At 40.4% G+C, this 27,813-nt stretch overlaps 1 protein-coding gene across 1 annotated transcript in view; it reads right to left on the bottom strand.

The window, feature by feature from the left end:
- Positions 1-27,813, bottom strand: part of Net1 (neuroepithelial cell transforming 1) — a 41,642-nt gene that overhangs the window by 11,708 nt on the left and 2,121 nt on the right. The window contains exons 2-3 of the mRNA XM_075970305.1: positions 16,770-16,836; positions 13,681-13,740 (exon numbers count right to left, since the gene is read on the bottom strand). Coding sequence (XP_075826420.1) covers positions 13,681-13,740; positions 16,770-16,836 — 127 coding nt within the window. The remainder of the gene's footprint in view (positions 1-13,680; positions 13,741-16,769; positions 16,837-27,813) is intronic.

Below are 27,813 nucleotides of genomic sequence, written 5' to 3'. Positions count from 1 at the left end.
ATAGAAGGAAGGAAGCTTTTGCAAGTTCCAAGAAAGCTGTGCAGCTATCTAGCAAGCACCACTTGCGGCAACGCTCTGACCTGACAGGCGGGTGGGAAAGCTCCCAGGGAAAAGGTGTAAGGTGGTGTTTCTGTGGGGCCTGAATGCTGCGCTGCTTCACACAGGTTAGAGTAGGAGTGTAAGGATGAGAGACAGACCCTACAAGGCCACAGGCTAACCACAGACGGCAAAGTGCCTTTGCTGTGAGCCAGGCTGCTAACATCTGTGTGGCTAAAAGTTGACTGGGGAAACAAGGCAAAGCTCAAAAGGCGATGCCAAGACCTCTGCCTAAGGCGGGGGTACTGGGAAAGAATGGATACATGCAAGATGAAAACAATGATTTCCCACAACAATGTTAATTTCATTTGAGACACTGCACCTGAAGAACAGTGAACACAGGAGTGTTCACAAGAACAGAAGAACATTCAAGTGAGGCTATTCAGCCAGCATTTGGGACTGAGAAAGGAGGTTTGCATAGATTTACTTTGGAAAAGTCCGGATGAAAAGAACATATCCAAATGATATAACACCAGAGGAATGAACACCAAGGGAAAGAGAATTCCACAAATGGATGTGAGAGACAGCAAGAAAGCAGGGGAATAAACAGTGTTAACCATAAGGAGAGGTTAAAGGAAGGAAGGAAAAGACCCACGGATCTTTACTGAGGATCTCAAGGGATTTGTCAATAGGGACATGGGTAAATTGGGGGAGATGAAGAATGAGTAGCAAATAGTGAGCACGGGACTATGGCTGACGAATCTACAGCCTAGAGCCACCCCATTTAGGAAGGGCCATTGCTATCCCCGAGGCTACCAATGTGGTTTTCCTGAGACAGGGTCACACTATGCAGCCATGGCTGGCCTGGAACACACTGTGTATATCAGGCCCTGCCTCTGTCTCCTGAGTGAGTGCTGGATCACAGCCCTGTGCTACCATATCCAGGCAACCATGAGTTTCTCACAAGATGATGTTATCTTGTAGTTTTGAAATGTTTAAACCGTGGAGTGGTGGAGACTGCTATAGTCTGCCATCCACTCGTTACTTGGTTATATCTGGGTGACATGTGCTTGGCTTTAAAGCTGGATGACTTTTTCTATAAGATGCTTCTATAAGCACCACTCAAAGGTGCCTGGAGATTGTGGACTTTGAGGTAATGTCAAAGGTCTGTTTAAGTTCTTTGAGCTAATTAAATAATGTAGGCCAGGACCCACTGAGTAGTCTGGTTCTGTTAGCCTCATCAGTTAAGAAACAATGCAAGAGAGGCCAATCCTATGGCCACACAGTCTCATGAGGGAGTAGAGGGTGAAGTGCACTAAGAGTTAGGAAAGAGAAGGCCAGGGAGTCCACATGGGTCTCTTTCCCAATGTCTTCTCGAAACTGTTTTTCCATTTGTTCTGTCTGAAGTATGGCCAAGATAAGGAGGGGAAAGGATAGCTTTCCTTTCCTTCTTTCAGCTGGGGACTCAAGAGGCAAAGACCCAAGTCGCAAACAGAAAGTCTATATAGAGCAAATAGGATCCAGCAGTAACAGACTGCTCTAAAACAAAACAACAGCAAAACCTCTTGGCTCAGTCTCATTTTAAATCTGCAAGTTTATGGTCTAACCATGAGCAAAGACAGCGAGGTACCATTCCCACGGGCACAATGTAGACATGCACGCGTTCACCTGGCAAAGATTACTAACCCACTCTCCTCAGTTTACTCAAGGGGCAAACTGAAAGGCGGTGATGAACAGGAGGGGCCTTCATGGTCCTGCCCTATAGCTCTATACATGCAACTTTAGTTAATAATGCTACAAAACTCTAACCACTGCCGTCATCTGAAAGACTGGGAAGATGGGAATTTTAACTTAAGAAGTTTGTCTGAAGGTGTCTGGTGACTCAGTGCCTGGAGAGAGCTGCTCCTGTTGGACTCTGTTATGGTGCGCCTTTCAGACAAGGGGGCATACACAAAACCCTTAGCATATGTTCTTGTACCTACAAGGTGTCTAGAAAGCATCAGCTTTAATTCAGTTCCATACTGATGTTCATTTAATAATTGCCAATACCTTACAGAGGAAGAGACCAAAGGCAAAGATGGGTACATTAGGTGATTTACAATAGCAGGGCAGACACAGAAAATTCTAGTTGTTTAACTTTAGGAGAGGTCTTATTTCAACCAACGCTCGTGCCTTATCAGGCTGCCAATAGCAAGTATTTCATAGCTCTTGACTGATGGCACCATGGAGGTGCAAGCTGGTTGAATTTTCCTTGTATGGGAAATAAGATCTGTAAACTTAAAACTTAACATTGAGTTCTCTAGAAATAACAACACAGTCTGGTGAACAGGATCAAGTTTCTGATAAAATGACTGGTTTCCAAGGCTTAGTTATAGTCTTTGTTCTACCTGGATGGAAAGGGCAAAGAGAAAGGTCACCCTGTATCGACTCTCGACAGAAAGGGACTGTTAGGTGTGCTTACATCCCTCCCACATGTAATGTTAAAAACAGAGTCAAGAAGTAAACTCAATCTTGAAAGGAACCACTACTTTTTGCTGTAAGTACTGTTTCCATTTTCTTTTATCTGAAGCAAGCCAAGTTGGAGAGCATTTGTCACAGCTAGCCAAAGACCAACTAAGTTATCTGCTGCCCTCTACAGGAAATACTGTGAAATGCAGAAGCAACCTGCTTTTCTGAACTTGGTAATCACATATGGGTTGTTACACAGATGATTACATCAACAAATTTTTCTTTCGAAAAAAAATATGGATATCAACTAAATTTATACCACCATCCCTCATGTGGCTTGTATGTTTATATTACTAAAACATATTTAAATACTGTATGGTGTATGAAACACATTCTACAGGTCACAAGAAATACTTCCGGACTTTTTCTTACTGTAGGGAGATGTTCCATTTTAAAAGTCTAGAGTTAAAATCACCAACATCTACCATTTATCTAGCTAAAATAGATAAGTTAAAAATAACACTTAAAATCTTACTTAAAAAAGAAGCACCAATCAAAAAATGGGAACTTTTGAGACTAGTGTTTCAAAGTGTGAACAAGCTACAAACAAAAAAAGGGCAGATGAATATGAAAGAAATGAGTTATTTGTGGATTTGTTTAAAAAAAATCAGTGGATTAAAAAGACTGAGTGTATCCAAGCTCTACTAAGAATGTTGCTTCAGGAAAAAGCTCTGTTGGAATCAATTAAGCGCTACTAAACAAGACAGTCCAAAACATGAGTTTGTATCTTTTCTTTGCAATGACAACACAAACAGCAAACGAAATGGGCACATATGCTGTTAATGGTGACTTTGTCTCAGATATACACGATAACAATTTCTAGCAAAATACGTCATCTCTTACTCTTGTTTTGAAATCTTTTATAATTCTGTATGTATGATACTTGTGTGCTCCCAAGTATGGGTGCAGAAGCCAAAAAACAATTTTAGGGCTTACTTCTCTCTTTCTGCCATAGGTTCAGGGGATCAAACTCAAGTTATCTGGCTTGAGTGGCAAGTGCCTTTACTTCCTGAGTCATCTTGCTGGCCCAGTAGGTCTTCTTATGCATTAAGATGCTGGATTCCTCCCATTTCCTCTGAGCCTAGCGCTAGGGCCCCATGGCCCAGGCTGCTGTGTCTTCAGCCTAGACTCTTCACTCTCCTCACTCCAGTTTCAGCCCTAGCTTCCTCACAGCATCAAGCCTCACCTGCATTATATACTGCTTGTGTCCACTTGTGCTTACGCAATGCTGTGTGCAATTTGTGCACGGGGTATGAGGAACAGATGACACGGAGGGCACTGCTGACTAACGCACATTAGGAGCTGGTGGCTAATAAGAGCTTCTCTTTAGTTCCTGGAGAAAACAATTCTGTGGTGCCTCTTGAATGGCTCTTCAGTGTGTCCCAGCAAGAACAATTCTGCCTAGTGTGGTCATTAGCTTAATCACACACATTGCATGTGCAGTCTCCTGCCTCACTGCCCCATCCTATTACCTGTGAACACATCTCAAGACCGACCATCTGTCAGTCGATTAACATTCATGGAGGGATCCCAGGTTGAGACACCTAGGGATCATCAATGATACAGTGGTGGTAAGGACTGGATTGAGATGTGAGGCACTACTGAGGGAGAGGTAAGACCATGTAAAAGTGGGAACAAATGAATAGAGGGCCAATGATAGTTTTATGAGTTGCAGAATTGGCTTTTATTAATTTTTAAAAGCCCTGAATAAATATTTAGAAGATCCTTCCTAATGTTTCAGAATCAGGGTGACAATAGCCAACTTCAAAGCCCTTGACACTTCAGTCTCTACCTTTAGACTAAGATCTGAAGCAGTACTGCACACTAGGAATGGACACAGAGAACAACCATTAGCTAAGGAACTAACTGTTGCCATGGTGGCTCCCTCTATAAACAATCAACTAATTCGTGCTTCTTGTGGGAATGTGGTGAATAACAGTATCATGGTAAACTTATGTGCTATTTCTTACTCCATCCATGTGCAAAATGCTCAGCCTTATTGGGACAGATCCTTTGGCATTTGGTCTATGACTATTAATCTACTCTGTATTCTTGGAACCTCCATCCGTATGGATGACCACAAGCAATTAGTTTTTATGAGGGAAGGACAGCAGTTCATATTTTCTTTCATGTTCTGAGGTTGTTTTGTTGCTTGCCACAGATTTTGCAGTGACATGGACAGTACACAAACATTATGTTAGTCTACTATGCCAATAGCATCAATATTAAAAAGGCTTAGTAGCCACCTGTGGCAGGCAGGAGAGCTGGCCCTGCCCTGTGGCTGGGCAGCGTATTAGAGATGTCCCTGTTGGAGGGGGGTGCGGGTGAGCTGGCCCTGAGGGTGTGAGAGCAGGAGAGATGACCCCACCTTTCCCTCATATGCTACACGGTAGCATATGTGAGGGAAAGATGTCCCCCCTTGCCACTTGAGGCAAGCAGGGGAGCTGGCCTCAGGGGCATAAAAACAGAAGAGCTGGCCCTGCCCCTCACCAACTGCAGCATTTGGGAAAGCGGGCTCTGCACCTCACCTGGGCAAAAGCAGCAGAGCTGGCCCCCAGGGAGTGAGAGCAGGAGAACTGGCCCCACTCCTTGTTGCCTGCTGCATTGGGTGAGCTAGCCAGGGCAGTGTTGGAGAGTTCGCCTGGGTGGTGACAACAAGGGAAAGCTGGTGGGCTGACCAACCCAGCTACCAGGGCTATGAGTTAGTGCACCCCAACATCCACCTTATCCATGAACTGCTGGAGCATGTAAAGAGGCTGGATCTGCAGATTCAAAGCTGCAGGATCTCCATGACACTAGGCAACAACAGGATATCTAAGAGTCCCAGTGAGGGCCCAGTATCGATAGTGCAGCAGAAGTCAGAGACCTCAGACCAGACCAATGACCACTTGTAAGCAAAGATGTATGAACTAAAGGGTATACTGTGTGACTCACCGGGCTACACTGCAGCTTCCATATATAGAGATTTTTTTGTTTGTTTCTTAATTTTTCTTTTAAATTTTATTTTTTGGGGGGAGGTTGCAAGGGCAGGTGGTAGATATGAAGGGATGGGGAGATGAATGGGATTGGGATGCATGATGTGAAATCCACAAAGAATTAATAAAAAGTTTTTCTAAAAAAGGTTTAGAAATCAAAAAGTGCTCTGGATGCCCTAGGAAATCAAACGCATGCCATGAAAATTCAGAGACTGCCATTGGGGAAGTTTAAATAGAGCCAACGGCCCGAGGCTTTCTGGACTCTCTCCTCTGAAGGACAGGCGTGGTAAGTGGCATCCACCACTTACTAGAACACGGCAGCAGGCAGGACCCAACATCTTTTAGAAGGGGCATCTGCTCTACCTGGGAATTCTCTCATCCAAGAATGAGATAGCCTGAAAGGTTGAATGTAAGTTCCTTTCAAAGTCTTGAGGTTTCAGTGGGACTCTGAGAAAAAGAAACCTCTGTAGTAGGCCAAGGCTGTGGTTTAAACTACAGGATGCTAACCTAGCACAACTGATCCAGTCTACTGGGTTAACGGCAGACAAGAATGCTGGGTGATACCTCTGGCCATATCAGGAGCACTTCCAGGATACAAAACCCTAGGATATTAGAGCAAGAAAACTGCTACTTACAACAGCTCCTGGTGTGCTGGTGCAGCAAGTAAGGACGCAACGCCCCAAGGAACAGTGTCAGACAGAGTGAAGTTAAAGGCTGGGCAAGTGTCACAGCAATCTATTATATGACAGTCCATATGGAATCATGCCTGAGCAAGAGTACAGGATATTGGTAAATTATATCAATTCAAGATCCAGACTACCATGCAACCTGGTATATTGATACTTTAACTGTAATTGGTGGTGGGGTAGCCAGCCATTCTCTATAACAAATTGACAGGAGATAAAAACTTGGGCAGCAATTCAGTGGGTTATCTTCCATGTTCCTGTGAGCAGAAACCACTACTGCACTGCATACACTGAGGCAATTCATAAGGAGACGGGCCTAAGAATGCACTTCCAGAAGACAGAGTATGGTGGTCTGAATAAAATGGCCCCCATATGTCCATAGAGTGGCACTGTTAGGAGGTGCGGCCCTGTGGGAGTAGGAGTGACTAAGCTGGAGGAAGTGCATCACTAAGTGGTGGGCTCAGAGGTCTCAGAAACTCAGACCATGCCTAGTGACTCCCAGTCCTCCTGATGGCTCCCGGCTGATCTCAGCTCCTTTTCCAGCACCATGTCTGATGCGTACCATCATGCTTCCCACCATGATGATAATGGGCTAAACCTCTGAAACTGTACACCAGCCCCAATGAAATGCTTTCCTTTATAAGAGTTGCCATGATGTTATCTCTTTACAGGAATAAAACCCTAACTAAGACACAGGGCAATAAGGTACACACTCAGCTATACATCCTATAGGACAGGTAGGGGACAGAGGCATAAGAACAGATTCTTACAGGCTCCTGAGCAGTAGCAAACATTTAAGCTAATTGGTCAGGAGCTTGAGAAGCCACACCAAAAAGCTAGACATAAGAAACTGTGAAAGACACATATGGATGGATGCAAGGGAGTGGTCACAAAATGAGAGGGGCTTTGTTTTGTGTCAACCAGAGCTAGGGAATAGGAGGACTCTGTAACAGAATAATTTAGCTTATGTATCCTAGTCCTAATGCAATGATCCATGATGCTAAAAACTGGACATACAGCATCATTCCAAACAGGAACACCAGCTTATACCCTTAGGATAATATCTTCAAGGTTTGCCTGTGGTTTAGCATGTATCCTAAGTACCTTCATTTTTACGTCTGAATGTTCTATTGTGTGCATTTATCGTTTATTTATCCTTTCCACTCATTGTGGTGTAGCAATAGGAAGGTCCTGGATTATGTGCCCTCTCCCTTTCATTCTCTTAACTTGATGTGTTCACGGACTGGGTTTATTTATTGAACCTACTTTGTTCTCTAGCAGTGAATCCCACATAGTTATTATTGTACATAATCCTTTTAATATGTGACTGAACCTACTTTGTAAGTATCTTGTTGTGAATTGCTACAGATCATATTTATAAGATACCGGTTTATCATTTTTTTCTTGTATCATCTTCAGCTTTGGTATCAGGGTGATTCTGGCTTCAGAATGAATTAGGGAGTATTCCCTTCCTTTCTCTTTTAGTCTTTCAGTTTCTCTCTCTCTTTCTGGAGAGTTTGAAAAGGACTTGTGATAATCTTGAAACACTGAGCATAATTTATCAGTGCAACTGTCTTGTTCAGGCTCAGTCTTCTTACTGGCCATAGGCATATGCAGCTCCTGTCACTGCTGTTTGGGTTGGCATGACTAGGCACCTGCCATTTGTCTAGCTGATCGACATGCCAGTGTAGCTTCTCACAGTGCTGCTTTAACAATGCATTTACTTTCATATAACTGGTAGTAATGATGGCACAGTAACAGTTTCCCAGAACTTAATCAGTCTTTTATTTATTTTTGGCTAAGAATCATCATTTTCTTGCATCTACCTCCAGGTTTTCTTTACTTTCTTCACTGGTACCAGCAGTTGGCTTTACTTTATGGACCTTGTCACAGAGCAGTAATATTCTGTATTGTACAAGATGATAGAGATATATCAGTTATATCAAAAGGCAGATGGCACAGGGTATTTATCAGTTTAAAGTAGCTAAATTCCTAGCTTTTGTATGACATCTACCTTAAAACTATTCATATGTGTGCCTAGGAATATTACCAAATTACTTACCATGGTTGGTTCCAAGAGGTCATTTATCAAAAGAGGTGTTTGGAATGTTAAGTTGAAAGCTGCCAAAACATTATTTTCATTCAAAATAATCCTGTTTTTAAAATAACTCTCATTTACGTATTATTTTATTATTTACGTATTATTTATTATTTATAAAGGATATAATTCATTATGTTTAATCCCCAAGTGGCGGAGTATACTAATACTCAGAATGTAATTAAATTTTTAAAAGAGCCAGAGCCAGGCTCCCTACATATGAAGAACATAAAAAGAACTAAACATTCACATGGACAAAGATGTTTTTAAATCACCTCTTCTACTTAAAGAACACTTACATAAAAATACAGCTCAGCATTGTTCACCCGAGAACCTTCCTTAGTAACAAAGTCAACGGCCACTTTTGACTTTATGTCAAAAGAAAAAGGCGAGTTTTTAGTTGGTAGCAATATAGAAGTGAGAAATGCCGTTCAAACAAAACAAAGCATGGGGCCAGGAAAATGGCTCAGAGGTGAGAGCACCATCAGCTCTCCCAGAGGTCCTGACTTCAATTCTCAGCAACCAGGCTCACAACCATCTGGAAGGAGATATGGTGCCCTCTTCTGGCCTCCAGGCAGACATGCAGGCAGAATACAGTATACATAGCAATTAAGTTAATCTAAAAAAAAAAAACCCACAAACAAAACCCAAAGCAAAGCATATACCCCTTTACCTATAATATAGAAGAGTAAAGCTCTTTAGCAACATAAAAAATATAGATATATAAATATATGTAGATATATGTATGTATATGGTTATGTGGTATTTTATCTGAAGAAACATAATAAACAATCAGTTATAGAATAAAAACAATTTTCAACATGAAAATTTAACTGCCATAAATATTAAATTAGTAATAAAAGATGTCCAAAACCAAAACGTATAACCTAATGATCATACTATCTACTTGAGACCACAGTTTTAGTTCATCTGACATTTATTACTTCATACATTCATCTGTTGGGTGTTTGCTGATCACTGACTACACATCAGGCTATGTGGTTACATTACTGAACATAGAGGTAAATAAAATAAAACAGACCCCAGCAATAGGACGGGCATCAAATAATACACATGATTACATTTAGCAAAAACAAAAAGTAGACAGCTGCTGGCAGAATACTATTTTTAATGTGTTTTCCTAGAGAGATAATTTTGAAAATGCCATATTCCAACTCAGTGGTTTTCTATTCTGGCTACTAAAAACAATCATTTGGACAGATAAAAAGAAAAGTAAACCCCACTCCCCAAAAGCAGGTCCACATCACCCATCTTCACTCTCTACCTACACCCTAGCATTTACTGACTGTCAAAAACTGCTTTATTCCAAGGAGACTAGACTTTGGATCTAGAACAGTTTTATATTAAAAGAGTACCTAAGTATTTTATATATAACTGAGTTTCAGTTTACTACCGGATGCATATTTGAAGTCCATGGGCACCTCTGACTTGTAGATTTGCTTAGTTTTTGTTTTAAAGAAAAGGAAAAAAAAACACCTGCTTGATGTGGGATGCCCCTCTGTATGGTATGAACATGTTTTACTGGCAATGGCTCATAAAGAAGCTCTTATGGCTTATGGCAGAGCACAATATAAGTGGGCATGCAGGGAGAAAAGAAGGTGGAATCAAGCAGATGCATTTAGCTGCTCAAGGAGAAAGACTCCTTTAGTTTACCAGTAAGTTAGAGCCTTATGGTGAAACATAAAATAATAGAAATGAGGTAATTTAATATGTAAGAGCTATCTAGGAATATGCCTGAACCATTGGCTAAATGGTGTGGTAATCAATATAGTTCCTGTGTGGCTGGGAAATGAACATGTACTCTCTATTTATATAATGGTACCCAATGTGGGGAATGAACCCATGGCCCTGAGATTAAGAGATTTAAGAGTCCCGGGCTCTAAAATGAAAGTGCAGTCTCTGATTACATAATGGTGCCCCAATGTTTGAGGCTATCCAGTGTGGCCAGCCACCCGCGTCTGTCTGGGTGTTTGCACATCCACTCGGGATTAGAAGAAAGGCAGCTGAGAGCACAACTATGGCCGAGCACTCTCCGCGTGGTGCTCCAGGTCTGCTGGGCGTGCACAGGCAGGAAAAGCACAGCCTATTCCTGCTGTCACACAGAGACATTGCCAGGCCATGCAGCGTGCTGCATGGCAGTTTTAGCTTTTACTCTGAAAAAAAAAGGGGGGGGGGCTTATGTGCTGCATGCTGCGATCGTACCTCTGCCATGTTGAAAGGCTGAAAGAGGCAGAGCCAGCCTCCAGCACCACCACGACCACACTGCTTACTACTTTAAAAGTGCTCCTTATCAGAAAAGATTTCAGATACACAATAGGACAGATCCAGACAAAAGACCTCTAAACAAGACACAGTGTGTTTAAAAAGTGTACTTAGGTTTGGGAGAGAGAGGAAAACGAGCACAGACAGTTACAAAAAGAAATAGTTTTTTTTTTTTAAAAAAAAACAAAGTCTTTAAAGAGATAGTAAAAGTAATATAAAAAAGCAACATAAAGCCAGAAGGTGGTGGCCTATACCTGCAGAGGCAGGCGGATCTCTGTGAATTCAGGGCCAGACTGGTCTACAAGAGCTAATTACATGACAGGCTTTGGAAGCTACAGAGAAACCCAAAATAAAACAAAAAAACCCAACCAACCAAACAAACAAAAGATGAAAAATACACAAAGTCTAGATTATGTATATCATTGTGTTTTCTTCGATTTTTTTTTTTGACTGCAGAGAGACATTTGATTCTGGGGACTGTTAAACTAAACCAACACACACACACATGTATGTATGTATGTATGTATGTATGTATGTATGTATGTATATGGTATCTTGACTTCAAAATTTGAGTCTAAGGATATGTTACTTTGGAAAAGAGGTTCTGCTTTTGTTTCCACAGAAGATAAAAACCTGTGGATTCCTTCCAGGCTAATGTGGTTTGATGGAACATGACTCTCTGAAAGGTCTCCATGAACCCTAAAAATACTTCACCCAACAAAGAGCAGACAGCAGTTTGGAGAAAGCTATACCCACATTCTCAAAATGATTGTTTATATATGTTTATTTTCATTTAAAAGGGGTGGGGTATAAATCGTTAATGGTCACAGTCAATCTCTTTTTTTTTTAAGGGGAGATATCACAGAGATGAATACTTTGCATTGGTATAAATGGTTTATTGATGCAAATTTAAGGTCCATTTCTTTTCTCTTTTCTTTCTTTCTTTTTTTTTATTTCCTGAGCTCTGTAGCTTTTTGGTTCCTGTCCTGGAACTAGCTCTTGTAGACCAGGCTGGCCTTGAACTCACAGAGATCCACCTGCCTCTGCCTCCCAAGTGCTGGGATCAAAGGTGTGCGCCACCACAGCCCGGCTAAGGTCCATTTCTTATATATATATTTCTACTCTTGTTTAAGGTTTTAAGGTTTTACAGCTCATTTAAAAATGCAATGTATAATTAAAAATTATGGATTAATAGTCATTTACGATAGTCAAACTTATGTTTTCTAGATATATAGAGATAATATGGCATTTAAAATATTTAAGAACTTAAGACTTTTCTTGGCAGTGAGACATGTTTGCTTTTGGCAGCACCAATCTGCTTCAAGAGGATGATGGGCATTGAAGAGGCTCCTTATGGAGTTTACTAGCCATTTGGGCAAGACACTGTTCTTGCCTGGACTGCTTGATGGTGTACTGTATAAGCTGGACACACAGAACCCACAAAAAAAAATGACTACTGAACTTGCCAGAAGAAGGCAAGACGATCATTCAGGGTTACTGGTTCACGACAGAGTCTTCCAGACATTCTGCAGGACACAGAAGAAAGTGAGTGGTAAACTGCCAATATAGGTGAAATAGTCTTTCAAATTTCCTGCTTCAAGGAAAAGTCTGCCAGATACTATGAGCCTATAGGCTGAAGATGGATGCCTCAATGTTACAAAAGAAATTTGGGTGACTGTCCAGGCAACGAGATGTCCCTGTCATTTCTAGATCTTTGGAAGTTGCTTATAATGTACTTCCTGTTTACTTAGGTAATATTTTATCCTTCTGGGGTCTCTGATGGAGTTGAAGACAGGTAGTTATAGTTTTCCTTAGTTATGATCAAAGATATATTAGATATAAAACTTTAGACTCACAAAGATAAAACAGATAGAATATTTTCTTTAATTTTGCCAGATTCAAAAGACTAAATATTGTAACTGTAATTCTTGCTTGATACCTGTTTTGTTATATGTATTTTTACTATGTTAAATTTAAAGTCTTCCTTTTTATTTAGACAGTAAAGTGGAGATGATGTGGGATTGCCTTCTGTATGCTATGAATATGTTTTATTAGCATTGGTTAATAAAGAAGCTCCTTTGGCTTATGGCAGGGCAGAATATAGGTAAGCAGGAAAACTAAAAAGAATGCAGGGAGAAAGAAGGTGGAATCAGGCAGATGCCATGTAGCTGCCAAAGGAGAAAGACTCTGGAACCTTACTGGTAAGCCAGGGCCTCGTGGCAATACATAAATGAATAGAAATGGGCTATTTTACATGAAGATGTAAGAGCTAGCTAGAAATATGCCTGAACCCTTGGCTAAACAGTGTTGTAATTAATACAGTTTCTGTGTGATTATTCGGGTCTGGGTGGCAGGGAAATGAACACACAGTCTCCATTTGCACCTATCCAATATTTAACACTTGGGAAGTTTCAACTCTGATGAGTCTTGTTCACAGCAATGGGTTGGAGCCCAGAAGTAGTGCTCCCTTGTTCTTATGACTATCCCCGCTACTACCTTCTTTGTTTGCATAGATCATGCCTGGCTCTTTACTACTTACACCTTACCACTGTTTTGAGAACGCTATTCCTCTCATTCTTAACCAAGAAGAAGAACCACAAAGAGGGTGTCTTAGGATTCTATTGCTATGAAAAGACACAACGACCAAGGCAATTCTTATATAAGAAACATTTAATTGGTGCTTCCTTATAGTTTTAGAGGGTTAGTCCCTCATCATGGCAAACAACATGGTGGTATGCAGGCAGGTGCGGTGCTGAGAAGTTGCTGAGAGCTTTACATCCTGATTAGCAGGCAGCAGAGAGAGAAAGGGAGGGAAGGAGGGAGGGAGGAAGGGGGAGGGGAGAGAAAGAGGGCCTAGTTTTTCAAACTGCTCATTAACTGGGGACTAAGAATGAATATATGAGTCTACGGGAGGCATTCTCATTCAAACCACCAAAGGGTATCTGTAGACAATACTGTTCTGTTTTATATTTAAAAAGATGCAGTGAATGCCTTTTCCCCTCCCAAACTCAACACTCATCATTCCCACAGCATAGGAATAAAGTGCTATCTGTACACATTAAAATGCTTTTCTTTACATGGCAGCAGGGCTTACCTTCAGATCAAGGCTGCTAAGGCTTACAACATCATCATCTTTCTCTCTTCGTTTTCTTTTCTAAGGAAAAAAAAAGATTTGATTTATACATAGAACTAAATGTTACTGTATTAGACAAAGATTCCACACAACTAGAAAAAAATCATTCCAAGGAGCTGCAGCAGTTAAGAATGCTGGCTGCTCTTTCATTGGACAGGAGTTCTGGTCCCAGCACCTATGTCAGCAGCTCACAACCACCTGTAACTCCAGCTCCACACTGGACAGGGACACACACACAATGTCCTTTTCTGACCTCTGTGTGCATACACACACACACACACACACACACACACACACACACACACACATAAAATAAATATTTTTAAAAAAAGTATATTGATTAGGGAAACTTACAAATTATCTCTGGAATTGCACTGCCTAAACAGTACCCTCTGACTAAGTGCTCTCTTGCTGAAGTCATTCCATACCACTATGTGTGTTTCAGACTAGAACTCATGTAAGTTATGAGACATCTGCTCATAAAAGGAAAGTATTTTATTATAGAAACGCAAGTTTTATGAAAGGAACTTACTGTTTATCAAGGGGTGAGGGAAGTCTGTTTGTGTGTGTGTGGGGGCATCCTCCTCTCAAAGCCCAAACTCGAATTTATTACCTGAAGCAGGATTTATCAAATGGAAGAGGAACATCTATGTCCTGGAATGACCCGGGTAATCATTTAGTTCTGCCTGGTGCAGGGGTAGCATAACTGTGTACATATCTATCATTTATAGTTCTTAATCAATTATGCATAAACACCATTAAATAGCATTTTATCATTTCACATCTTAAAATAACACATTCCTTTGGACCCAGACTAGCTCTTGAAAATACCTAAAACTAACCATCTAAGGTTCTCTTCAGTTCCTGGCCCCATGAGAAGAGAAGGCTTGGAGTTCAATTACAATTGAACAAAATAGCTAAAAGAGAAAAGAAAACTTCTGGATAGATGCAGGGGTAATAACAGAGCCAGAGAGCAGAAAAAGCAGCACCCATGGAAATGAGAGGAAGTCTGTGACGTTAGAAAAGTCATCTAAGCCCCTTTGTAAAAGGGAAAGAAACAAGAGAAATTAATTTAAGTGGAAAAAAAAATCTCAAATTCAAATCCTATAAAAATCATCCTGTGGGGGTGGAGAGATGGCTCAGCTGAGAAGAGCACTTGATGGTCTTGTAGGGGACCCAGATTTTATTCCCAGCACCCACAACTCCAGTTCCAGAGGATCTAATACCCTCTTCTGACCTCCATGGGCACCAACCAGGAATGTGGTACATACATGTAAGCAAAACACACATAAAACAAAATGAACAGATCTAATTTAAACCAACCCCCTAAACCAAAATTACTCCAGTGGGGGGGGGGGGGAGCAGAATACCACACTACTAGGCAATGAAGGCACACCAGATTTTTTTTTTTTAAATCACCATTCTCAACTGAGTTTAACAAGCACTGGAAAATGATATAAGAAATGAAGAAACATTATAAATCAGAACTGGGAAAAACTTCAGAACCAAAGAGATAGATTTTAAATCTTTATTTACTTGAAGGTCCGATGTGATCACGGCTTTGCAAAGCCAGCTAACCCCAAGTCCTTAAGTATTTCTACCTATCTGAGGAACCTGCACATTAACAGGCAAACAATAGTAATGAAATCTAGAGCAATATGCATGGAGTTGCTGACAGGGGTCAGGAGACACTGGAGATGCACAAGCCTCCAGGGGGAAGGGAGACACTGTGAAGCAAAGGAAGAGAATGAGGGAAAAAGCACATGACCATATGAGTTGTAAATACAGGTGTGCCCACAGGAACAGAGAAAGCTAACAGGATTTGAGATGGTGTATTGTTGCTCTCTTCAAAAACCTTCAGGTTTTATTTGTTTAGATCTACCTAGAAGTTACTTTTGTGAATCTGCAGCAATCAGCTGCCTCCTTCTACCCTACACTGTTTGCCAAGAGTCCCATTCACTGGTTATCATACCAGTGGATAGAGAAAATTCTCAAGCGTGTGGGTGTTGTGGTTTGGATGTGAAATGTTCTCTGCAAGCTATTCATGAATTGAAGGCTTGGTCCTGACACAAGCAGTGTTTAGAGAAGGGACTTCTGGGTAAATGACTGCATCAGGAGGCTCCTACCTTCATCAGTGATAATCCAGCCATAGGAACAACCCCAAAGACAACTGGGAGTTTAGAACTATAGGAGGAGCCTAGTTGGAGAAAGTGGGTTGCTGTGAGTATGCTCTGGAAAGACAGACTATGCCTGGCCCCTTCCTGTCTCTCTGGATTCTTGGTTTTGTTTCCTGGTCTACTTACCAAATGTGTGTCCCTATCATGCTGTGCCTTAACTAGCAGCAGTTACAGGCACCCTAATCTGTACAGTTGTGCTCTGGGTCTCCTTCCATGGGAACTGTAGAAGGGGGGCTAGGGAACTCTAATCAGATCTCTTTTAAAATTACACAAGATATGGAGTCTTTCAAGGAGAACTTTTTGCTATGGCAGTCTTTTCCTGCATGAAGATTAGAGGATCTCTCTTCTCAATCAGCTCTTCCATGTTTAATGCTTCCTAGATTTTCCCATAAGTATTATTTTCATGGATTTATTTCTACTAAATTTGATACTATTTTCACAATAAAACATCCTTGCCCTAAAAATGGCAAGGGGATTCCTCTGTCTTGAGGTAGCAAACAGCAGATAATCAATCACTCATTTTTTATATATGTATATATAAATACATATAATTTATAGTCAAGCATTTATATATTTTTAAACATAGTATAAAAAGTTGTCAAAGAATGTATATAAAACAATGCCTTGCTTTATAGCATTCAAAGGAACAGAAAGGTCCAGCGTTAAAGATGAATTTATATGGGTGCTTTGAAAAATGTTTCATTTACTTGAAATAAAACTTCCAGCTTTTGGCAACAAAGGACTAAATAAGGTTGCCAATAGGGCTTTAGAAGTTCTGCTTCGTGAGCTACTCAGAGCACAACTGAGTTGTAGGAAAATGAAAGACAGCCAGGGATAGATCCCAATGTTTTGAAAATCCAGTTATCTACTCACCAAAGTGAAGTCCCAGTGAGGGCCAGGTGTTAAAAACGTGAAGGAGCTGCCTCTCCGAAGGGAGCATCTGTTGACAGAAGAGTCAGAAAAACAGAGTGAGTTCCATGTAGTAAGGTGACCAGCAGATAAAAAGAAAAACAGAGTAAGTTCCATGTAGTAAGGTGACCAGCAGATAAAAAGAGTCAGAAAAACAGAGTAAGTTCCATGTAGTAAGGTGACCAGCAGATAAAAAGAAAAACAGAGTAAGTTCCATGTAGTAAGGTGACCAGCAGATAAAAAGAGTCAGAAAAACAGAGTGAGTTCCATGTAGTAAGGTGACCAGCAGATAAAAAGAAAAACAGAGTAAGTTCCATGTAGTAAGGTGACCAGCAGATAAAAAGAGTCAGAAAAACAGAGTGAGTTCCATGTAGTAAGGTGACCAGCAGATAAAAAGCCATCGTGTTTGCAGTCTCCAAACTAGTTCAAACAGTGATCCAGGGCCAGCAGCTGGAGAGCACACTGTCCTTCTGGCCAGTATACATAACAGGGCATATGCCGTCCCCAGGATCTCTGCACTGAAAAGACTATATAAAATTAATGGAGGGACAACTATTAAAAAACAATTCTCCAAAGCAAACAGAGTTCATCTTGGTTATATATATATATATATATATATATATATATATATATATATATATATATATAACTCAACAATATAAAATCTACTAATATACAACAACAGCTTTAATATTTTATTAATAATAAAAAACAGCAAGTGAATTTATAACTATATTTGGTACAATTCAAAACTTATGTCCATATTTAAAAATAAATGAAAAACTAACATATTAAAGCCAAAATGTTATTTACATGAATGCAAATCTCTTTTGATTTTTGACAATTAGAATTAAAGCAAGAGAGTCCTGTTACAGAATCTGCCTTTACCTTTCTAAAATACAGGCCTATATATACACAAGATGGAAATATCTGTATTTACAAATATGTTTAAAAAAAAATCACAAAACATGGCACAGGTGATGCCCATCAGCTGTACTGTTAATCACTTGAGAATATAGAATGTGGAACAAAGATGGTTTTCCTCTCATGTGGATAAACGGCAGCCAAATAAGGAGAGCAGAAGCAAGGGAGTTAAGTTGTCATCACTTGCCCTTTCGCAGAGGCTCAAAAAAGTAAGAGGAGTGTGACCTTTATAATGGAACAAAATGGGGGTGGGGAGAGCTCAAGTTTAACCCGGATGGAGCTGACATGGGGAAGCTGTTGGTAGGCTAACCAGAAGAGAAAGACATGGAGTGCTAATCTATTGTGACCAGAGAGAAGGTATGTATTTGGCCTTTTTTGGTTATAAATGTAGGGTTGAAGAGATGGCACACTGGTTAAGAGCACTTGCTACTCTTGTAGAGGACTTGGGATCCCAACACCCACATGATGGTTCACAACTACCTGGAACTAGAACTCCTAGGATCTGATGTCCTCTTGGCCTTCATGGACACTAGACACATAGTGCACATATACACATACAAGCAAAATACAAATTTTATTTTTAAAAAAACAACTTAAGACATAAGTAGGACAAAAATTGAATGTAGACGGTTACTAATAAATTTCTAGCTATTTTAGACCAATTATTATACAAGTTATTATTTAGCTTCTTAAGGCCAGGTCATGGTCTATTTTTAAATCTGACCCTTACCATGCCTCTCATGCACGTTCTTTCTTTACCATAAATTTCCATAACATTACAGATGGCAAAAGCTTCAAGCTGAAATCAAGTACAAGGATTCCTATACTTTTCTAAGTTAAATAGAAAGAAGTCTGTATTTCAGCAAGGACAATAAAGGAAACATGGCTATCAGAAAAGCCTCACCAGACAACAGTAAAGTTGGCTGTTAAGGTAGTTTAGCCTATAAGAGGCACCAGTCACCAAAGCTGTCACTCTATGTCACTCTAATACTGCATGAAGCTGTAATGAAGATGAAAAAACCCTTTCTTCCCTAAGGTGCTTTTGCTCATGCTGTTTATCACAGCAATAGAAAGTCAACTAGGAAAAGTATGATGGAGAATTATAAAACCAAAGCTATAAATTAATTACATACAACTATACTAACCTTAGAATTTGATGTCTTGACAGTTGGAAACAAAAACTAGCTCTTGAGAATCTTTAAAAACGCTAACTGGAGACGTGACGGCGGCCCTGCGGGCCGGCTCAAACACACCGGCGTCCCTTTGATTTGTTCACTTTGGCGGCTTTTCTCTCTGTACCCTTTCCGGCCCAATTGCTATTTATCAGCCTGGTGTCTGCTCCAATTTTTGTTTTTAAGTCATTTATTTCAGACTTAGGCCACGTGGACTCAAGTGGACTCTTTCGCCACCACTGGCAGGAACCGGTCATTGCAGACGTGGCGGGGACCTGTGCTGCGGCAGACGCAAGCGGCGGGGACCTGTGCTGCGGCAGACGCAAGCGGCGGGGACTGCGCGCAATAACAAGAGCAGATCGCCCCACTACAATTAAATCAAAAAGGTAGGCCTTTTGTTGGCGAGGTCACTGGCAAACGGGGAGCCTGGTCCTGATCCGGAAGACCCTTCGGAGGGGTGAGAGGGTTCTTGGCCTGCGCCAGGAACCAGGAAACAGCGAGGGCAGTTGGTAAGCGGAACCCTTGGCCAGCAGGGAAACCTGATCCGGTTTTAAAAGACCCATTAGATAGGATCAATAGGAAGAGATGGGCAGGCGCCAAGGCAAGAATTCACCCAATAATCTGAAAAACAACATGAAAATACCAGAACCCAATGATCTTACAACAGAAGTATTTGAACACCCTAACACAAAAGAAGTGGAAAAAATTGACTTTATGAAAGCAATAGAGTCCCTTAAACAACATGTAAAAAACGCCCTTATAGAAATGGATGAGAAGTATAACAAAAAGTTTGAAGAAATGAGTAAATACGTACATGATACCCTGAGAAACCAAGAAAAAACGATCAAACAGGTAATGTAAACAGTTCAAGAATTAAAAACTGACATGAAGGCAAGGAAGAAAACACAAACTGAGGACCAGCTGGTTATGGAAAAGCTAGGTCAATGAGCAGAGTCTACAGAAACAAGCATAATCAATAGAATACAAGACATAGAATAAAGAATCTCAGATTCTGAAGACACCATAGGAAAATAAACACACAGATCAAAGAAAACAGCAAAGCCAACAAATTCTCAACACAAAATATTCAGGAAATATGGGACACAATAAAAAGACCAAACCTAAGAATAATAGGAATAGAAGAAGAGTCATAGCTCAAAGGCCCAGAAAATATTTTTAACAAAATTATGGAAGAAAACTTTCCCAACATAAAGAAAGATATTCATTTAAATATTCAAGAAGCATACAGAACACCAAACAGACTGGATCAAAGAAAAACATCTCCTCGCCATATAATAATCAAAACACAAAATATACAGAATAAAGAAAGAATATTAAGAGCTGCAAAGGAAAAATAAAAAGTAACTTATAAAGGTAAACCGATCAGACTTACACCTGACTTCTCTATGGAAACCATGAAAGCCAGAAGGTCCTGGATAGATGTACTGCAGAAGCTAAGAGACCATGGATGCAAACCCAAACTACTATACCCAGCCAAGCTATCGTTCACTATCAATGGAGAAAACAAGACATTCCAGGATAAGAACAAATTTAAACAATACGTAGCCACAAATCCAGCCCTACAGAAAGTAATAGAAGGAAAATCGCAACCCAAGGAATCCAACATTGCCAACACTGCCTATAATAACTCAGGCATCTAGCGACCCTTCACCAGCACATCTCAAAGAAGGGAGACACACAAACTCTACTGCCAAAAACAATAAGAATAACCGGAGTAAACAACCACTGGTCATTAATATCACTTAATATTAATGGGCTCAATTCACCTATAAAAAGGCACAGGCTAAGAGATTGGATACAAAAACAGGATCCAACATTCTGCTGTTTGCAAGAAACACATCTCAACCACAAAGACAGACATTTACTCAGAGTGAAAGGTTGGGAAAAGGTGTTTCAAGCAAACGGTCCTAAGAAAAAAGCAGGTGTGGCCATACTAATTTCTAACAAAACTGACTTCAAACTAAAATCAATCAGAAGAGATCGAGATGGACACTTTATACTCATAACAGGAACAATTCATCAAGATGATGTCTCAATCCTGAATATCTACGCCCCTAATATAAAAGCACCCACTTATGTAAAAGAAATATTACTAGAACTCAAGGCAGATATCAAACCACACACATTAGTAGTAGGAGACTTCAACACACCTCTCTCTCCAAGGGACAGGTCAATCAGACAGAAACCTAATAGAGAATTAAGAGAATTATTGGAGGTAATGAAGCAAATGGACTTAACAGACATCTATAGAACATTCCACCCAAATAGGAAAGAATATACCTTCTTCTCTGCAGCTCATGGAACCTTCTCGAAAATTGACCACATACTCGGAAACAAAGGAAACCTCCACAGATACAAAAAATTTCAGTGTCCACCTGTGTCTTATCTGATCACCACGGATTAAAGTTAGAAGGCAACAACAATACTACCCACAGAAAGCCGACAAACTCATGGAAACTGAACACTCAACTACTGAACCACACCTGGGTCAAGGAAGAAATTAAGAAAGAAATTAAAGTCTTCCTTGAATTTAATGAAAATAAAGAGACAACATATTCAAACCTATGGGACACGATGAAAGCAGTGCTAAGAGGAAAGTTCATAGCACTAAGTGCCCATTTAAAGAAAACGGAGAATGCATACATTGGGGACTTAACAACACACCTGAAAGCTCTAGAAAAAAAAGAAGCAGACGCGCCCAGGAGAAGTAGAAGACTGGAAATAATAAAACTGAGGGCCGAAATCAACAAAATAGAAACACAGAAAACAGCCCAAAGAATCAATGAAACAAAAAGTTCGTTCTTGGAGAAAATCAACAAGATCGACAAACCCGTATCCAAACTAATTAAACGACAGAGAGAGAACACGCAAATAAATAAGATCAGAAATGAAAAGGGGGACATAACCACAGACACAGAGGAAATTCAGAGAATCATTAGATCTTACTACAAAAGCCTGTATGCCACAAAACTGGAAAATACAAAAGAAATGGACATTTTTTAAAATAAGTACCATATACCAAAGCTAAACCAAGACCAGGTGAATGATCTATATAGACCTGTTAGTCGCGAAGAATTAGAAATGGTTATCAAAAATCTCCCTTCGAAAAAAAGCCCAGGACCAGATGGTTTTAATGCGGAATTCTACCAGAACTTCCAAGAAGAACTAATACCTATACTCCTTAATGTATTTCACAATATAGAAACAGAAGAGTCATTGACAAATTCCTTTTATGAAGCTACAGTTACCCTGATACCAAAACCACACAAAGACCCAACCAAGAAAGAGAATTACAGGCCTATCTCACTCATGAATATCAACGCAAAAATTCTCAATAAAATACTGGCAAACCGAATCAAGGAACACATTAGGAAAATTATCCATTATGATAAAGTAGGCTTCATCCCAGAGATGCAGGGCTGGTTCAACATACGAAAATCTATCAATGTAATCCACCATATAAATAAACTGAAAGAAAAAAACCATACGATCATTTCATTAGATGCTGAAAAAGCATTTGACAAAATTCAACACCCCTTTATGATAAAAGTCTTGGAGATATTAGGGATACAAGGGTCATACCTAAATATAATAAAAGCTATTTACAGCAAGCCAACAGCTAACATTAAATTAAACGGAGAAAAACTCAAAGCCATCCCACTAAAATCCGGAACACGACAAGGATATCCACTCTCTCCATACCTCTTCAATATAGTGCTTGAAGTTCTAGCAATAGCAATAAGACAACATAAGGGGATCAAGGGGATTCGTATTGGAAAGGAAGAAGTTAAGCTTTCATTATTTGCAGACGATATGATAGTATACATAAGCGAACCCAAAAACACTACCAAAGAACTCCTACAGCTGATAAACACCTTTAGTAATGTGGCAGGATCCAAGATCAACTCTAAAAAATCAGTTGCCTTCCTATACACTAAGGATAAGGAAGCAGAGAGGGAAATTAGAGAAGCATCACCTTTCACGATAGCCACAAATAGCATAAAATATCTTGGGGTAACTCTGACCAAGGAAGTGAAAGATCTATTTGACAAGAACTTTAAGTCTTTGAAGAAAGAAATTGAAGAGGATACCAGAAAATGGAAGGACCTCCCTTGCTCTTGGATTGGGAGGATCAACATAGTAAAAATGGCAATTCTACAAAAAGCAATCTATAGATTCAATGCAATCCCCATCAAAATCCCATCAAAATTCTTCACAGATCTGGAGAAGACAATAATCAACTTTATATGGAAAAACAAAAAACCCAGGATAGCCAAAACAATCTTATACAATAAAGAATTGTCTGGAGGCATTACCATCCCTGACTTCAAACTCTATTACAGAGCTACTGTATTGAAAACAGCTTGGTATTGGCATAAAAATAGAGAAGTCGACCAATGGAATTGAATAGAAGACCCTGACTTTAACCCACAAACCTATGAACACCTGATTTTTGATAAAGGAGCTAAAAGTATACAATGGAAAAAAGAGAGCATCTTCAACAAATTGTGCTGGCAAAACTGGATGTCAATCTGTAGAAGAATGAAAATAGATCCATATCTATCACCACACACAAAACTCAAGTCCAAATGGATTAAAGACCTCAATATCAGTCCGAACACACTGAACCTGATAGAAGAGAAAGTGGGAAGTACTCTACAACACATGGGCACAGGAGACCACTTCCTACGTGTAACCCCAGCCGCACAGACATTAAGGGCCTCATTGAATAAATGGGACCTCCTAAGACTAAGAAGCTTCTGTAAAGCAAAGGACACTGTCACTAAGACAAAAAGGCAACCCACTGCCTGGGAGAAGATCTTCACCAACCCTGCAACTGACAAAGGTCTGATCTCCAAAATATATAGAGAACTCAAGAAACTAGACCGTAAAAGGCTAATCAACCCAATTATAAAATGGGGCACTGAGCTGAACAGAGAATTCTCAACAGAAGAACTTCAAATGGCCAAAAGACACTTAAGGTCATGCTCAACTTCCTTAGCGATCAGGGAAAGGCAAATCAAGACAACTTTAAGATACCATCTTACACCTGTCAGAATGGCTAAAATAAAAAACACCAATGATAGTCTTTGCTGGAGAGGTTGTGGAGAAAGGGGTACACTCATCCATTGCTGGTGGGAATGCAAACTTGTGCAACCACTCTGGAAAGCAGTGTGGCGGTTTCTCAGGAAATTCGGGATCAACCTACCCCTGGACCCAGCAATACCACTCTTGGGAATATACCCAAGAGAGGCCCTATCATACAACAAAAGTATATGCTCAACTATGTTCATAGCAGTATTGTTTGTAATAGCCAGAACCTGGAAACAACCTAGATGCCCTTCAATGGAAGAATGGATGAAGAAAGTATGGAATATATACATATTAGAGTATTACTCAGCAGTAAAAAACAAGGACTTCTTGAATTTTGCGTACAAATGGATGCAAATAGAAAACACTATCCTGAGTGAGGTAAGCCAGACCCAAAAAGAGGAACATGGGATGTACTCACTCATATTTGGTTTCTAGCCATAAATAAAGGACATTGAGCTTATAATTCGTGATCCTAGAGAAGCTAAATAAGAAGGTGAATCCAAAGACAAACACATAGGCATCCTCCTGAATATTAACCTTCATCAGGCGATGAAAGGAGACAGAGACGGAGACCCACATTGGAGCACCGGACAGAAATCTCAAGGTCCAAATCAGGAGCAGAAGGAGAGGGAGCACGAGCAAGGAACTCAGGACCGCGAGGGGTGCACCCACACACTGAGACAATGGGGATGTTCTATCGGGAATTCACCAAGGCCAGCTGGCCTGGGTCTGAAAAAGCATGGGATAAAACTGGACTCGCTGAACATAGCGGACAATGAGGACTACTGAGAACTCAAGAACAATCGCAGTGGGTTTTTGATCCTACTGCACGTACTGGCTTTGGGGGAGCCTAGGCAGTTTGGATGCTCACCTTACTAAACCTGGATGGAGGTGGGTGGTCCTTGGACTTCCCACAGGGCAGGGAACCCTGATTGCTCTTCGAGCTGATGAGGGAGAGGGACTTGATTGGGGGAGGGGGAGGGAAATGGGAGGCGGTGGCGGGGAGGAGGCAGAAATCATTAATAAATAAATAAATTAAAAAAAAACAAAAAACGCTAACAGAAATTACATTCAGTCTGATGGTAAGATTCTTTTAAGCACTGTTGACAATCAGCTTACAGCAGTAACGCCTCGCATTTCAATAACACATTTCTATTTATTTTAAACATCATGGGCAGAATAAACTGAAATAATAAACTGTACCTAGAAAACGTGGGTGACACTGCCAACTTCCAAAATTTTTGAACAGACATACTCTTCTATTTTCCCCTTCTAAGTAAGAGTTAGACTCAAAATATAATCACTATTTAAGTCTTGTGGAACAAATCCAGTTTCATAAAACATTAAGAGCATATGTGGTTTTTCTAGAAGAAACATTGAACTCCCTTCCAAAGGGACGAAGACTGAGATGTAGAGCTGCGGAGCAGCAGTATCTCTATCCAACAGACACAATGTTGTTATACACCAAAGTGATCACGGCATTTAAGGCAGAAGATAAACTAGCACATTAAGGAGCCGGTTTGGCTCATTAAGCTGTGTCTTCCTTAACTCCAGCGTGCTGTCACTGGGCCTCTGACATCCTTCCTTTTCCTACGATGTGCTCCTGAGCAGTGTACAGAACAGTACACTTCATCAGTTTTAGTAGAATTGAAGCATACGAGTGTTTCGCCTGTCTGTAAGTGCATCACATGCAAGCAGTGCCTGTGGAGATCAGAATGTATCAGATCCCCTGGAACAGGAGCTACATCTATCACGTGGGAGCTGGAATCAAAATCTGGTCCTCTGAAAGAGCAACAAATACTCTTTCACAGCTGAATCATCTTTTCTAGTGCTCTTCATCCCCACTGGTACCTCATGTTTTATCCTTTCTTGCCCTTGGGATCCTTGACTCCTTTTCTTCTCACTGTTGCCTTCTCTTTGCTTACTTTCCTCAGCGTATCTGCTTACTCTTGCACAAGAGATTTCTCCAAAGTTGTGTCCCTTTGATTATTAGTGCTTCTCTGCTGGAGTGACATTTCTTGTAATATACACCATGCACTCATTCTCCAACCAGTGCTAACCATCAGATTAAAATGCTCACCATTTTCCATCCAGGTTGCTAAAGACTGCACTTTTTGTTTTTAAATCTGGTGTAAACACTTAAGCTTTCGGACCATAAATATGAAATATTTTGTATATAAGCACTTTTTAAGGAAAGAGTTTTTATAAGATTTAGAGTGCCATGAACCCCAGATGTTATTTATTTTTTAAATGAAAGACAGGGTTTTTAAAAAATATCCACATGCTCGCAACACTGGCTTGTTTAAAATCTCCCAGTAGTTCCTCTCACCTACCATGACATACTGAACCTCTTCACAATGAGGCTTTTGCCTCACTATAATTTCTATTTACTTCCTCTCCCATAGCCTTACTTTAGGTTCTGCAGCTACAGTGAATGGGTACATACACCCGGAATTCAGCATGCCCATTTGTTTCAGGGTCTTTTACATAAGTGAAGTTATTAATCTATCTACCTGCTTACTTATTAATCTGCTTAGTGTGACAAGGTTTCTTCTAAGATGACCTTGAACCTCTGATCTTCCTGCCTCTACTTTCAGGGTGCTGTGATTACAAGAAGGTGCCAGCATGCCCAGTAGTAGGAAGTGCTGGGATTCAAACCCAGGGCCTTATGTATGCTAGACAAGCACTCTATTTACTGGGCTGTATCTCCAGCCTTATAGTTACCCACTCATTATGCACCCCAAACCAACAATCCTCCTGGACTCAGGGATTGCAACAGGGAGTTATTTCCTGTCTTCTCTAGCCAGGATGGAGTATTCCTTTTATTTGCATCTACGCCACTGTCTATCACTAGAAGCTCTTACCAAATACTATTTAACTTATTTGTTCCTACTAGATTACTTCCCATCTCTAATTCTTTGTATCTGACATTCATTTATTTTCTGAATAAATCACACCACATTTTTTTTCAACCCACTGCAAACTATTCTCAGCTCTATATTCAGAGTAAGAAGGGGTTAAAGCCTGACAAATTCTTATTTGAAAGGGCTGAAAGTAGCTAATCACAGTGGCACACACTGGTAACCCCAGCACTCTTGAGGTAGAGGCAGGAGGTTCAGGAGTTCAAGGCTAGCCTTGACTACATATTAAGTCCCAGGCCAGTCTGGGGAGGTTTGGCTTCAAAACGAGTGAATGAACAAAAAAACCAAACCCAAAAAGCTGAAAAATGTATAAAAGAATTTAATACACTCAACCAACTTAACACTCTTAAAAATACGATTGGATAAACATTCTCTAATGTACTGTTGAGTACAAATACCTGTATGCACAGTCACTAGCAACATATACCATACACACGAGCAAGTGTCTATACCATTTCCTCTAACTTCCTTCCTAATTTGCTAAATTAAACTTGAAATTCTTTAAAAATATTTTTACATTTATGTATGTATGTGTGTACAGGCCAGAGAACAACGTGGAAGTAGACTCTCTCTTTCCACTATGTGGGTCCTGAAGCTCGAACTCAGGTCCGCCTTGTCAGAACATGCCTTTAGCTGCTGAGCCAGCTCCTTGGTCTGGATCTGGAGGTCCTACAATGACTGTCCACCAGGCACTAACTACTACAAGATCACCTCTGTCACTCCATTTCCCACATGTCCCGCTTGCTTTACTTCACCCTCCTCGCCCGTTTTGAAGTTCCCTGAGATACCCAGAATTCTTCTTCCCAGATGAGCACTTGCTGCTCCTCTATGCTCAGAGAAGTTTCTTCCAAATTTCCACATCTCCATCCCTCCCTT

The sequence above is a fragment of the Microtus pennsylvanicus genome, chromosome 4 (genome assembly GCF_037038515.1).
Source record: "Microtus pennsylvanicus isolate mMicPen1 chromosome 4, mMicPen1.hap1, whole genome shotgun sequence".
NCBI classification, from domain to species: Eukaryota; Metazoa; Chordata; class Mammalia; order Rodentia; family Cricetidae; genus Microtus; species Microtus pennsylvanicus.
This window is presented reverse-complemented; position numbering and strand designations above follow the sequence as displayed.